This window comes from Anguilla anguilla, chromosome 10, assembly GCF_013347855.1.
Source record: "Anguilla anguilla isolate fAngAng1 chromosome 10, fAngAng1.pri, whole genome shotgun sequence".
Classification (NCBI taxonomy): Eukaryota; Metazoa; Chordata; class Actinopteri; order Anguilliformes; family Anguillidae; genus Anguilla; species Anguilla anguilla.
The window spans coordinates 11,256,596-11,272,303 of record NC_049210.1 but is presented as its reverse complement, the minus strand read 5'-3'; the positions used below and the strand labels follow the sequence as shown (position 1 = coordinate 11,272,303).

General features: G+C 40.2%; 1 protein-coding gene and 1 long non-coding RNA gene across 3 annotated transcripts in view; one reads left to right on the top strand and one right to left on the bottom strand.

Moving 5' to 3' along the window:
* Window positions 1-991: 991 nt before the first annotated feature.
* LOC118206451 overlaps window positions 992-15,708 on the bottom strand; it is a 191,401-nt gene continuing 176,684 nt past the window's right edge. Inside the window, exon 3 of one of the 2 annotated variants that reach the window (XR_004761198.1) lies at window positions 992-2,309. This is a non-coding gene — a long non-coding RNA (uncharacterized LOC118206451). Of the gene's footprint in view, window positions 2,310-4,991; window positions 5,076-15,708 lie in introns of those variants that run through there. The other variant, XR_004761197.1, reaches the window with a different exon arrangement.
* kazald3 (Kazal-type serine peptidase inhibitor domain 3) lies at window positions 2,301-6,943 on the top strand. The gene is made up of 4 exons (XM_035379195.1): window positions 2,301-3,015; window positions 3,474-3,634; window positions 4,931-5,078; window positions 5,534-6,943. Exons 1-4 carry the CDS (start codon window positions 2,514-2,516, stop codon window positions 5,617-5,619), a joined length of 897 nt encoding a protein of 298 aa, XP_035235086.1. The 5' UTR covers window positions 2,301-2,513; the 3' UTR covers window positions 5,620-6,943.

Genomic DNA, 15,708 nt, shown 5'->3' with positions numbered 1-15,708 from the left:
TGGCATTGGGAAACCCAAATCTTTGGGGAAAGCAAATAAACATTTGCACAAAAATGATATTTTATTATTCACTTTATTTACAGGATGGAAAATTAACAAGGTTTACATCCTACACTTTTGATGCACACAATAAGCAGAAGGGGTGACTATAAAATGTACTGGAGTTGAGAAGCAGTAAGTACCACAGTATGCCTAAAATAATCCTGAATTGCAAAAACCATTGTTATTCCTTTCAGAATAAACATGAGTTGTGCATTTAAGCCTATGTCAATGCAATCCATTTGGAAGTGCTGACACTAATGTAGCCCTCACAACATTAAATGAAAGCCAAACTAATCCCTGGACAGGGGACACGTGTCTCTGAGGGCATTGTTCTGCTGTATGGAACACAGAGAGACATTCAGAGGAACTATATTCTTAGTGAGAGCCACAGACGCTTTATTTTATGAATTGTCAGAGAAAAAATACAACACAGACATAGGTGATTCTGACATTTTTCACTAAAACTTCAGCAAGAGATTTTTTGTTGCAATGTGATCACACAGGTTTAGCCCTGTGTGTGTTAGAACTTGAAATAAGTGTTGTACACTTCCTTGATCAGGCAGACATGAATATCTAGGTTTTGGTTACAGTTATCAGTAAAGTTATTTCAGACAAAAATGTTGAAGGAATTTTTGTATTATCTTTGCAACATTATAACATGACTAAATCCTGAAAAAGAACATCTGCAAACTTAAATGCCAGTTTCTGACTGACAAACTGTTGCTTCATGGCTGCCCAACCTGACCAAATAAAATGTACTGATGAAATGTGTGTGTGTTTGTTTGATATATGGTATTAAAAAGACAAAAAAAAAACTACAACTGGATTTAACAGCACTGTATTTGGGTGGTGGATCCGATGCCATATTAATATTAATTAAAGATTCATGAAACTCTGATGAAAATTCCAACTGAAACCAGCTTAAGCTGGTAAACTTGTGTCTTCCACCAGCTGACCAGCCTATAGTCAGCTAGTACCCCAGTTTGGCCACCAGCTTACTCTAACAGCTTAACCAGCTTTGACCAATTGCGGACCAGCCTTTGGACTTTGACCAGCCACAGACCAGCAATTGAAACATTCCAATATTATGTGTATGTGAAATATATATATGAATGAATATCAATCAATAATGCTGTGTGAAATATTTAGGAGGCTGATTCACCCACAAAAATTCAGCTTAATCATCAATGACTTCTGTAATGTCACTGTAGATTTTTTTGTATACCTGGGAAGCATTTCTCAATTATCTATGTTCATTTTATGCTGCATTTAAGGTGAATAGTATATATGGCCTTCTCGGAGTCAAATGAAAACAGCCGTGTTACACCATCAAAAGGAGGCAGATAGGTGCTGAAACGCTGATCCCTCACTCACCCCAATTTTCTTGCTTCTGTCACACTTAGGTGACTCATTACAAATGTCTTGTATGTATTTCTTTAAAAAACATTTCTTTTGAAAAACAGACAACTACAAAATATTTTATCGATTCACACAAGTCGTTTGAACATGGTCATTTTATATAAATTCACATTGAAATGTGCAAGTGTCTGTAAATGTTTATACGTTGCTGCCATCTCGTGGTCCTTGTACAAAAACACAATGAGTGGTATGGCGTCTCATATTTCTATCAAAACGTTTTATATTCCTTACATAACATGCACATGAAGAATGTAATATTATACAGATACCGTTAGAAATGGTATGCTGTGTTTAGACTACTGGGGATCATATAAATGACTCAGTGAACTTAATATTTGGCAGTAGCAAATAGTTGGAGAGGACTCGCAAAATAAAGTCGCCTATATTCTTATAAGAAAAGGGTATTGAAATAGCCTATTCATGAGGTTTGGCTGGGGCAGATGCTTCACAAAGCTGTTCTCAATCATCCCAGCTCAAGGTACAGACAGGCCACCGCTGGGGGGATGGGGATCAATGAGGGACGCGTGAGAGACTGGAGAAAGCAGAAACATCAAAGGCGCTGCGCTTCGCTTCTTGCCGGCGGATTACAGCTTTCCTGCGGTCTTTATTTTTTCCAGAATTATGTGAATACAACAAGTTCCTCTACATTTAAGTTACTTCATAGCTGCTGTAACTTCAGCAAAAGATCGAATGCAGCGTTCCCCCTCTTTTTATTGTTTTACAAGGAGAGGACGGGGGGCACCAGTGGAGCTATAGGCAACACGCTCTCTTTTCAGCAAAAACTTTATGAGTGAAGACTGGACAGTTTTCAGCTCTCCTCACCAGATGACAACGGCACGGGCAAGCAACTGTTTGGAAACAAGAGAGAATTTATTACTTACGGGAAGATAAAACACGGAGGATTGAATTGAACAACTAAAACTGATGCATTAACAGGCCATTCATCGAGCGTTGCAAAATATATGCATATATTTTGTTTACAGTCAACATAAGCTTAAAGACATCGGGAAATATATATAGCTTTCTAGCTGTTAGTTATTAAAACAGTCACCATGCCATGGTGTAGACTCGTTTTAGTATTAATAGTGCTGAGCCTGAGAAACAGTGAAAGCTTTCCAAATAACAAGTTTGAGGACACCGGTGAAGATGCTGAGCCAGTTGAATCAGACATGGTAGAAGATGAAATAGACAGCAAAAATGAGACTCTATGCGATCAGTGTTCACCAGATCTGTGTCCAGCGGCACTGGGTTGCAGAGCGGGGATAGTTTTGGATAGCTGTGGTTGCTGCTCCGAGTGCGGGAATTTGGAAGGACAGCCGTGTGACCTGGACTCCCGTAACAGTTTTTACGGTCTCTGTGGATCGGATCTCCAGTGCAAAATCGACATCTCAGACCTTGGACTGGGAGAGATACCAGAGCCGCAGTGTATTTGCAAATTCCAAGAGGCAGTGTGTGGTTCGGACGGCAGAACGTACATGAATATTTGTCAGTTTAAAGAAGCGGCTTATTCTACATTAGGACTAAGTGTTGAGGAAAACGGCCCATGCCGAACAGGTATGTTATATTGATTTTAAAAAAACCTATACTAATAAAACTATTTTAAAATATATTTTATAATACTTTTAAGAATGGATAATAGTAGGGTAAAGCCATCAGCTCATGTTTGATACATTATGGGTGATATCTTATAAAAACACGAATAACTAGCAAACTACTGAAAATCGAAGAAGCATCACAGACAAACCAGACAAAAATGGAATTTTTCAATGGAATCATGCGATAAGAAGTTTATGTAGGGTACTTTGTTTTGTCACTAGTGTTAATATTTCGGGATTCAAAATCTAAACTACGAACAAGAGAGAATCTGTTACTTTACTTCCACTTAGGTTGTGCTACTGAAATGGAGCCTGTTCTTATTTCCAGCTATTTCCCCATCGGGATCCACAAAAAAAATATTTTGCCATTTGCCAGTGCCAAAAACGCGCTCGTGATCGTGACTTCTATGTTTTAAGCTCCTCTCATTAAGGTCCCACCACATAACCTTGTAAACGTGACTGGGAGCACCATGTCGTTCCTGTGCGAGGTCTTCGCATATCCAATGGCGTTAATTGAATGGAAGAAGGATGGCAATGACGTTACCCTTCCGGGAGACGACCCTCATATTTCTGTGCAGGTAAATAGAATTGAAATCTAGAATCTGGATAACGAACCCATTATGAATTAATAGACATGCAATGGGAAGTCAGCAACATCTTCCTATTTCACAACGTTTTTTACCCCCCATATTTCATTACCTGAATTAACAATATAATTGAAATGATGCAAAAACTTAATAGGCTAGTAAATATAGGCTATTTATTGTGACCATAAATTACAATCCATTCTCACCGTTACACCAAATCTATACAATGTGAAATGAGTAACCTACACAGTTTAATATATACAGTGAAGTATTGCTATTCTGGTGCCATGAAGTTAAATATCAGTCCTGAAAGTGCTTATTGGAAAGGGTTTGTTCAGTTTACCCAATCACCTGAAAAGAATCAAGACACTTGTTAATATTTCATATTTTTATATCAAGATTAGACCTTTTCGGGAGATTGAATAGGAACAGAAATGATTATGACAAACAGATTAATTACAGTTGGTCTGAGAGTCAGATTATTATGTGGTACATGGCAGCACAGCTGTATTGTTTAGTTTGGTCTATTTCCAGTCATTTCACTACAAGGGACGTAGTGCCATACGGGGATGTTTTGTCTTGGTCTATGTTTTGAAAACATAATTACAATGTATGTAAGAATGTATGCCTATTTATATCGCCACATGGCCAGTCTTTAATCTCATGGCAAACATATTGCCCTTCATGTTTGGTCTAGAGAAACTATCAAGCTTGCTAGTTTGCTTCAGTCTTAAAGATTAATGTGATCCTTATGGCTACCTCAGGTGCATGAGGTCCATCAATAATGGGAACAGTAATGGTGGGGCTGTCCCCTGGTGAATGGGGAGACTGTTTCTGTCTGTAAAACATGTGCACTTTGGCAATGCAGTAAGGCAAGAAAATGTAATGGCCCTCATTACACCATAAATTGTCATTTATTATGATATTAATGTAGAATAAATCATAAGTAAACATCAAGTTTAACATTGAAGAGTCAACATCCTTTTACTACACTCTCTCTACATAATGCACATTGGGAGGGTTGAATAAAACAACATTTTAAACATTCCTTCTCAATTAATAGCAATATGACACCGAATACCACACACACATCGTTCACTGGCCTAAAACTAGTCACATTAGTTAAGAGGCATTATTCAATTATAATGAACAAATACATGCTGCTGTTCATAAGGAGGAAAGCATAAAAAGATTGGCGCAGAGTTTCTCTGTTTTCACCAGCCCATGCAATTTGGGTCTCAGTTTGCATATGTCAATGTTGACCTTTCTCTGTGGTGTGCTGGCCAGACACGGGGGGGTCCCCAGAAGTACGAGCTGTCCAGCTGGCTCCAGATCGAGGGCCTCGCACCAGGGGATGCGGGAACTTACCGCTGTGTGGCCCACAATGCACTGGGCAGTGTCTCTGCATCGGGTGTGCTGGGAGTACTGGGGCCTGGTAGGAAGAATCTAATTATAACCTGTTACCTTTCCTGATTTACAGCTCCACGCACACACACACACACACCCACACTTGCACGCACACACACACACACACACACACACCCAGGACTGAGCAACCATGGAGTTTAATAGAACTCCGGGAACATTCAGCTTTAAGCTGAAGTTTGTAAAGTTTATTTAAGCCAACACTGCAGTTTTCCATTCTGAGATATTATCTCACATTTTGTGGGTACAGGAATTTTGTGGATACTGAGGTGACTGAACCTACTGTATGAAGAGCTTATTTTACCCATTAAGGACACAGTTCCATTGCATTCTGTATTGAATGTGCCCATCCCTACATTCTTAAGTTATTATGGGAAATGTAGTTGAGTAAATAGCAACTGAAAAGGACAAAATGTGTCAGATGCAGTGCTTCACTACCTAATGTTTTCTTCTTTTATTTTCCAGATGAGATGTCTGCCTATTTATCAGAAAATATGACAGAAATGTTTGGGTATGACCAGACAAGAGAGTACGATGAAGACTACTATTAATCAGTTTGTCCTCAGATGCTTACCCCAAACAAGTGCAGTGTTTGTTGAAGGCAGTGTCCTGCTAAATGAACACTGCTTTGGTTTGAACAGAAAGCCACATTCCTTCTGTGAGCTGTATTGTTTCATTGAACTGAGCCACTCAACCACTAGTGAGCCACTAACTCCTGTACTATCCCATTCATCATATTCACTCTGTTGTTCAAATTACTGTCCGACCAAAGGGGAATGGGAGCAGTGAATACCCTTCTGTTTCAAAGTGATCATATAAAAAAAATCCCTTGTGACTATACACATATTACTGCTTTTGAACTTCAAACTCAAAGGACATTCCATAATGCAAGAATAGTGTCTTGTATAAGGAACCATCCCTGACTGCAGAACTACCGTCCTTGAGACCATTTGACATTCCACTCAGGTTCTCCGTGGCTTACATCTGGAATATGCAGGATTGCCAACTGTATTGTATTTGAAATGTCTGACTGAATTCATTTCCTCGCATTGTAATGCATTAGGTTAGGTTTGCATTCCAATATGCTGGATCTATTTTATGCATGGACAGATGTGTTAGCAAGCCAAGCTCAGATAAGCACAGCAGCCCCACAGATGGTTTTAATGTTTGGGAAAGCCATATGACACAGTTATAGTCAGAGTCTCCTGTTGAGGAAAGCTGCTCATCATATGCGCAGGTGACAGGCCAGGACAGGCCTTCCTAAATCACTGACCCCTGGCTCTTCCTAACTCCCTTAATGAAATCGTGTTTCCCATCCTGCTCCTCTCAAAATGCCCTGCCACCCGGAATCAATGATATCCTTTGTGTTCCTCTGCCAACATGGTGTTCCTGTGGTGGCATTTTTATGAGAAGATTAGGAGCTATATCTCGTGAAAAATAACAAAAACAACCCCCCAACCAATCAGCCAGGTTATCCTAATCTTATTTTATAATTTTTTCTGAGTTTTTAAAAAAAACAAATCTGTATTACAAGCATGTTTAGTGGTTTCCTTTCATGTAATACTTGTAAACAGGTGCATAATCTCAATTGTAAATACTGATAAAGCCAGTAATGTAAGTATCAGTGTCAGATAATGTAAGATTTGCGGCTCTTCGCTGGTAATGTTTGCAGTTAGTGCCAGAGAATATATGAACAAAAACCCTCTAGTTATTACAGAATATTTAATCACAGAGAGCTGCTAAAAAAATACATTTCTTATTGAAAAATGTTTATTCTCTGTTGTTATTTGCTTTCGGTTCTAAAATCTTTTCTCATGGAAGAAAATAGTAAAGTATGACAATGCGCTAAGTAATGTGATTCTATTCGACAACAGTCCGTGAAATGTAAAAGTGATGAAATATGCAATAAAACAGCGTTTTACTACAAACAGCCCCTGAGTAAGTTAGTGTGCAAGAGAGCCCTCAGCAAAGCACACGGCTAAAGTAATTAGTGCAAAGCAGAATAAATCAAACCAACAAAGTCAGTGAACCTCTGGCTTAGACCTCTTCAGCAAGGAAATAAGGTAAAGATCCTTTCACTCTTCCTGCTTTGAGTCCTCGCACTGTGTGTGTGTGTGTGTTTTAAGAGACACAGATCTGCTATGGGCTTTCACTGCACCCCAAGGGTCAGTAACTAGCGAGCGTCAGTTCTCAGATTCACCAGGGCCATTCGTTCCTGCTCCCAGTGGTGCAGACGTGGAGAGAAATAATTACAGAACTTCCAAAAGCACAGAGAGGCACTGAGCTCAGTTTTCTTTTGTGAGAGCCTCATATCCTGTGCAGGAAAAGACATTACTGGTAACGACGGAAACCAAAACAGTTTGAAATGAGCTGTTTGGGTCCGCTAGGGATTGCAGCTGCATTGGCCCTGACTGACAGTGACTGAGAGCTCCAAGTGGAAAACATAACATTCATTCATGGGAGTCGACTGGGTGCAAACTGGAAACGTCGGTGTGTCAGATTCCCTGTCCCTGTGATCTGGTGTGAACAACCAGCGGCCATTAAAATTCCATATGTTTGGTCAATGGCAGGAGCTCGAAGAAGGTATAGTGGGTTCTTGCAAGAAACACACTGCCAGCACCTGGAAGCCATTGGGAAACACTTAACAGTTATCGAAGAAAACAGCTTAGAATTGGTGTAAATAATGGAAATTCATTCCAGCTTTGGTATCTACAAGTGGACAATTAGCACTTTTCTGTTTTTATATTAACAGAGAAGTTATAGAAATAATAGAAATTCCACATTTATGATTGATTATGAAGCAATGGGAGATAAAACCAAACAAACAAAGAACTACATTCAGGACAGAAGTTATTCTTCACTTCCCTTCTGAAAATGTAATCAAGAATCAAGACAAAAATCTAGTGAAAGCAGCTGTTGTCAAAAGATGTACACACGCCCTCTGCTGGCCAAAATGTATAAACACGGGAACTTCAGTAGTGATGTTGAAAGAGCCCTGACTGCTGTTTTTTTCCCCAAAGGCCATATATATATTCCACATAATGTGGAAAGTCGTGGATGGTAATCTGATATGGGCGCTAGATAAAAATACTTCCAGTTAAATTGACTTGATTACAGGTTACAGAAATTCAGTTTAATCCCCAAATATGCCTGGCATGCCACAGTCACCGTTGCTGCGGTTGGGTGATTCGAATTTGAGATCCACATTGACAATTTTAGGCCAACCGTATGATGCCAGCACAGCAACTTTGGCAGATGAACTACAGCAGTCAAATACAGTGCTAATTATTGACAGCGGCAGAAGCCTTTGATTACAATAACTCAAAATACTTAAAAACAAGGGAACAGCCTCAGTATAAACTTACAGAAAAAAGGGACATTTGGTTTTTCATATCTTTTGGGCTCAAGATACATACAGTAGGGGAAAACACATTTTTGTTTTGGTCCTGTCAGTGTGTTCTGTTACCCATTACTTCCTCAAAGACTCGACAATTCTGGCAGCCGAACCCGGAATTTACCCAGGTGGAAGCAGTGAGAACAGTGGGGCACCATTGTGCTGGAGGGAGACCGGGGAGGTCCCCAGCCTGCAGAGTTTGAGCCTACTATAGAATCAGGCTCTACTTTCCCGAGGCTAACTGTGTGCCTGAACCGGACACTTTCAAAACAACGCCTACACGTCTGCTGAATGCACAGTGCACATGCTTCTAAATCAGGGGGGAATATGGTAGATAAAAAAGATGTGGAGTCAATCCAAAGGTGAATCCATGAGTCAGGCTGTTTGTCAGATGCCCTACTGAGACCTGAGGTGAGCCAGGGACCTGTTTCATAGGTCTGACTTCACCACATACAGTGGGCAGGGTGTTTTACTAACAATAACACTCTTGTGGTGTCGATAGGGGCATTTTTCAACTGCAGGTAATTCTAAAAAATAAACCGACTCACTATAAAGTTTTGCCGCAATGTTGGCATCTGTGCGGGCCAGACAAGGTCTTCCACACCATTCTTCTATATGGACCTTGCTGTGTGCCTGGGGGCATTGTCATGTTCAAACAGGAAAGGGCATTCCCCAAACTGTTGGGGAAGCACAGAATTATCTAGAATGTGATTGTACGCTGTTGCATGAAGATTTTCCTTCACTGGAACTAAGGAGCCTAGCTCAAACCATGAAAAACAGCCTCAGACCAAGGGGTGTCCACATACGTCAGGTCATATAGTGTATACATATATACATATATATATATATATATATATATATATATATATGTGTGTGTGTGTGTTTAAAATGCCTGTGTGGGTGATTACTTGAATTTATAGCAGACAGTGTTTGCAAACAGGACAGCCAGGGCCAGATGCTAGAGTCTCTGTGTCACGGACAATTTCATCCAGGTGCTCCCACAGAGTGTTAGCGATAGCTTTCCACAAGGCCTGCGCTCCATTTCGAAAAGGCTCCATATGCATATCAAAAGCCTCTCTGCATCACAAATACACAGGGCACAGTTAAAAAATAATTTCCTCTCCTAATACCCCTGGTGTGAAAAGAGGAGAACATGCCTAGATTAAAAGAAAGGGGGGAGACAGAAAACAGAAAACTTAAGCCACAACACCGCAGCTTGTCATAATCTAATGAGTATTATGACTGTGAGAACATTATTCCAGGTTAAAAGGATAAAATTCTGTTGCTTTGCATCTCTGAGCGAGGGTAATTCTGCCAAACCCCTTCCAGCCTGTAAACAACAGAAAAACAGATTGCTTTTTGTCTCCAGCCCCCCTTTAAGATGTGCCTTGGTTGTTTTTCTTTTTCTGCTTGACAAGAAGGGGTCAACAAACAGCTCACATGTGCGAGTCAGAATAGATGGTCTCGTTCTGAGTGGCAAATGGGTTTCTCTCCCTGAGAGTCCAAGATTTCAGAATTACTGCAATGGATGAAAAATGCACCCCTTATAACGAGAACGATGTGCGGATAATGAACACATTGTCACAATAGGCCTGTCAAACGATCCCAGAACCCACAATCACTCAACGGAAAGCAAAACAGATGCAGAGAGGGCTGACAAGTCTCCTGCTTATATCCAGCCTTTGTGCATCACACAGGCACAGCACATCAGACGCAGATTGGTATTTTCATAATTAATATTATATGTTAACATAAAAGAATATGACAGCAAGACCCAAAAAAATAATGTTCTTCTTTTCTGGCGAGTCAAAATGTAATTTGCTCTCAACTGGAGAAAAGACGTGAATATATAACACTGTTTTGTTGGCAAGAAAATATCTTTCATTCTATCAAGAGACCTCTCTTTAAAGCCAAGTAAAAAGGACAAACTAAATAACAATAAAGGCTTTAACACGACAAATGAATCCCGTTGGACGTACCACAAAATGGAAAAAAAAACTTGACACACAAACTCAGGTGCCTATATTGCTGAAAACTAAAAGTTGTTCGTTCATTTTGGTTGAGGTGCCTACACATTAGTTCGGCTGAGAAGCCACAAGTGTCTGGCTTTCACAATGCACTCAAACACAAGGGACTGAAGCGGGTCTTTCATCAAGCTCGAGGATAATGCTCATGTGTAAAAATCCAGTGACCCAGAAAGCAACACAAGAATAAGGGAAACAACAGAGTGTGGGACGCAGTCATCAATCTGTGACTAGTCACAGCGTGGATGACCTCTCCAATTCAAGCCTTTAAAAACTGGAAAGAATGAAGGTTACTATATCAGACTAGAGAAGTCTAATCAGCATCCAGTGTAGATATTTTGCTACACATACGTAAGCCACGTAACTGATGGGACTAATGAATTAGGCCTACTTATTGCTGATCTGTTCCAGCAATTTTAAATGCTACCACAGAATATGTGGAAGAGCCATACCTTTCACATTCATGCATTTAGTCTCACAGAACAGCATTCACTACTCAATGAATAAGGTCAATTAGAAATAGCTAAGATTAAATCATGACACATTTGCAAAAAAAAACAAACAAAAAAAACAAAACCAAAAAAAAAAAGCACGCACACACACACACACACAAACACAAGATGTTCAATGAATGATACTGGATGCTTTTTTATCGTAGCTATTTTGTGTGGAGATGACATGCAAAGAAATTGTGGGTTTTCAGGTATCATGTCAGCCATGTCTGTATGGCTAGCCACAGTAATTCATCCCAGATTTCTTACCCACAATGCCTCATGACACAGATGTCTTTTCCCCCACCCTTCCAGTGCACACCCTGGCCCACCGCCTGGCAGTCTGTCTGTTGCCCTGCCAGAAATTTGTATATTATATAGGCAGAGTACAGGGAATGTGTACTGCACATGTTATTCTTTACAATGGTGAATACATGTCAGGCAGTTTATCTTCAAACCGTGTTAGGGTTCTGATGTGGCACAGAATTTATGTCTGCATTATTTTAGTTCCAAAAATTCTAATATCTAAAAAGTGCTATTTGTCATTCTAGATCTCAGGGAAAATAACAGATTTGTGGATATAATGAAATCCACTTGACAGTCTCAGTGAAACTGTTACTACCTGAAACCTCGGTGCACAGTTCAGTCCAATTCTTTGGGCTGCATTGTTCTATAAAAGGCGTTTTCCCACTTGTGATATAAATGTGACAAATAAATCAACGTTTCTAATTTAATCAAATAAAAACAAGCCATTCTGATTCACACTTAATGTCAAGACAGGGCATAGCCTATATGAAGAGGAGATTCAAACCAAAACCTAAATGTATCATTCTTACCCATCTATTCAGCCACAAATGTTACTGTTATTAAAATGATTCAAACATTAGTCCCCAATATGCCTCTATAACACTACCCTTATAGTATCAATGCTACTTAGACACATGGAATCAATGCAGCCTTTGTTAGAACCCTTAACCGTAATATTTGTCTGCTAGCTAGATTACGGAGAAGGCAGAGCACTACCTCTGACAGATCCCCTCCAAAACCCAGGTGTATTGTGGGTTGTGGTTGCTGAACACACTTAGATGATGAACCACCATTCCATTACCGGAAATTACAGCGCTCTTGAGTTAATTAGAAATCATGCAGGGCAGAGTGAGCTTTATCTGTGTTACTCACTGGCACATTTAAGGACGTTAAAACGACTTAACTGGAGAAGCACCACACTGCCTTTAGTGGCTATCAAAGGGAAGTGGATAAAATAGTTGGTTGGAGAAGCAAATAGTCAATATCTCAATTTTTCCATAATTTGGAATCCCAGAATTAGACTCTTGAATCACCGCACCCATACCGCAGCTAAAGTGCATGCAGTCAGGCAATACACACACTCATGAAACTGACAATTTCACACATCGTGATCCAACAGGCGAGAGCTCTGGGCATCGCATTTGTCACCGATCACAGCTTGTAGCCCACGGGCACCAGGATGAAGTAATGCAATAGTAACCGGAGGAACCCGGGCAACTGCAGGCCACTTTCAGGCCGCTGCAGTCTCTCAGTCATAGCCGAGGCTCGAACCCGAGACTACAGGGCCTGGCCTACGCTTATGGTGAGCACCTGAACAGGCTGGGTTATATAGAAGGCCATCACCATAGTATATACCATATACCATAGTTCAAATGAGCTCTTTGAATCTGTTCTGCCACATTCGGTTGCCATATTTCTCTTTACACATCACCAAATATAGCGTGGAGATATTTATGTCGACAACACATTCCATGTTACATGTATGCACACACAGCTAGGGCTTGATTTCTGAGAGGCATGTAATGATAACAGAGACTGCTTCTGTTTACTTTTCTTGAATAACAAGCATGTCAATCATATGAACTATCCATTAACAAGTAATTGCAAAGCTTCCTCTTGACTGTCTAATGCTGGAGCATTCTTTATTTTTTGTGGAGTTAGAGAATGCAGGAGGAGATAATTTGGTAAATTCAGCAAAAACAATCTTATCATTTCAAAGTACAGGCTACACTTAGAAGGTAAAGCCATCTGTGATACTGCATTACTGCAGTGGTCTCCAACCCTGGTCCTGGAGAGCTACAGGGTCTGCTGGTTTTCATAGTCACTCTGCACTTCATGAATCAATTAGAGCAGTTGATTACACAGTTAACTCAACTCACCTGGTGTCTTGGGTCTAAACTGGGTGCTGATTTTAAGGTGAAAACAAAAACCAAAAGACCCAGTAGCTCTCCAGGACCAGGGTTGGAGACCACTGCATTACTGTATATTCAAAAGTAGTAAACCAACTTCTGTGCTTTCTGATGGAGTGCTGGAAAGATGAATGGACATTTACGTCATTAATAGACCTCAAACTCAGGCACAGAGGAGGAAGAGTAGACATATATTTATAAGTGTAAATCTACAAAATCACCCAAAAATGATTATTCCAGATGTAAATATCAGAACATTATCAATAGCAGTTGTCAGAAACACCCCTAAGACCTCCTACCTTATGACCTCTGATGCCATTAATTTTCACATCACTATAAGTCAGATTCCAAGAAAAATATCTCCTTACTCAACCACTGGAGGCTACCCACTGAGCTTTGAAAATGTCCCAGATCTCTTGAATGCCCCCCACAAAGGTGCTGTTTGGCAAATGAGTGTTCAGGTGAGATGTATCCAACATCTGAATGTTACATTGTTCCTTACTAACATATCATACGTGAATGGATGGTTAAGAAACAAATCGGGTTTTAAATATAACCCTTGAAGCATGTTCAGGTAGCTGACCCGGACCAAATACAACATTCATATTTTTACGAGGATCTCATTATTAAGATATCATTTGAAATGTACAGTGACCTCTTTGGCCTCCTTTTTTGCCTCCAGTCCCCAGTATGCACAGTTCAATCCGGATAGTGAGAGAAATAACATGGTGCATTCTGGGATTTAAACTTTGTTGTGGAGTTAGCTATGGAACCATGGAAAGACCATTTCAAAATTACTTCAGTAAATAAGAAGGAATTTTCACTGTGGGTTCTTGCAATAATAATGGCAAGGAACTACCCCTTTCTTTGAAGTAATTAGTAGAAAAGCGGAACAAAGTACCGTTATCATACAAGTAAGTTCAGCCATTAACAGAGCAGTTTCCTACCACTAGCAGCTATTTATTTAATCACCGATTGCCAGCCAGATTTGTTTTGGAATGAAGATTCTTCTACTTCAATTTGACCTGGACAACATGGAAGGTAAGCTGTGAAGCATTTCAAAGAGGAGGCAGCTCTGCTGATAGGTTTCTGGTTGCCAACAGGAAGTTGCTGGGCTTGCGATTGCAGACAGCGGAAATTACATGTGTAAAGGAAGGGTGTGTGCAAGACTCAACAGAGCACTATGCCTTTGACAGAGTGCAAAAGACAGGGGGGTCGAGTACAACCATAAATATTAAAACTGCATGCATTGTACACGTATGCATATTAAAATGTCCTTTGCATATCATGAATTCCACCATATTTGGATACAAAACAATTTCCTTTTTTACTTAAAAACAAGCATGGAGTCCACATTTAATGCAATGACCTTACTGCTTAGCAATTTATTTGGTTCCATTTTTGTTGTAAAAAAAAAAGAAGCAAAAAGAAATGAAAAAAAAACCCACGGTGACTAAAAGTATAGTGAGACAAAAACAGAAGTCTCGCAAAAGTTGATGGAAAACTAAAAGAGGAACGGGATGTTTATTTTCTGACCACAGGTCTAGAACCGCGAGGTTGCAAAATCTAAAAATAACTATTCTGTGAAATATAACTGTCAAAACTAGAATCAGAAGCTGATGCTCAGTATAAGTATGGGTTCTGATCTAAAGTCCTGAGAATTTAAGACAGGGGTAGCAAATGGCTTTTCATTCGACAATATTGTCTAATACTGTCTTAAAAATAAAGTTAAATAAAAAAGTGTAACTGTCAGGACAATTAAGCTAACACATGAGGGGATGGGGGAGGGGGTTGAAGAGAAGAAGTGACATGAGAGAAAATGAGAGAAGTGGAGAAAAGATTGCAGAGTATGACGTGTGATTTATAGGCTGGGGTGTGTCTCATTGTGGGCTTTCAGTCTGAGGTTATGTTTATCCCTGTTTTTCTTTATACCCTAGTTTGAATAGCCCAACTGCAATTTAAAGCCAGTAGTGCCCTCAATTGATTTGGGAGGGTGCATAATCAGAATGTGCCCTCTAATGTGCTTGTGTAGCCAGCTGCCTAGTCTTTTCACTCTGTAAGTCGGTAGATGACGGCAGTGTGACATAGTCATTAAAAAGAACTGGGCTTGTAACCAAAAGGTCATAGGTTCGATTCCTGGGTGGGACACTGCAGTTGTACCCTTGAGCAAGGTACTTAACCTGCATTGCTTCAGTATATATCCAGCTGTATAAATGGATGCAATGTAAATGTTATGTAAAAAGTTGTAAGTCGCTCTGGATAAGAGCGTCTGCTAAATGCCTGTAATGTAATGTAATCTAGATGAGCTGTGCAGTGACTTGTGAAAGATTCCTGCACAACTAGTGGAGGTGGGGAGGACAGGACATGACCACCGTGGGAGGAGCGGCTTTTAAGAGACGAGGCGAGGACACCAGCCGACTGACACCCAAAATAATGTTGAGAGCAGTTCCACAACACCTGCAAGACCTGCTGCCATGGTTACCACTGGCATAGTCTACATTGAACCAAAACCTTA

What these genes read in the sequence shown, in the direction of transcription:
- kazald3 (XM_035379195.1), top strand. Translation starts at nt 2,514, where the DNA reads ATGCCATGGTGTAGACTCGTTTTAGTATTAATAGTGCTGAGCCTGAGA. An exon ending in ACCCTCATATTTCTGTGCAG is followed by an intron (nt 3,635 to 4,930) that starts GTAAATAGAATT and finishes TGTGCTGGCCAG; the next exon opens with ACACGGGGGGGTCCCCAGAA. An exon ending in GCTGGGAGTACTGGGGCCTG is followed by an intron (nt 5,079 to 5,533) that starts GTAGGAAGAATC and finishes TTTATTTTCCAG; the next exon opens with ATGAGATGTCTGCCTATTTA.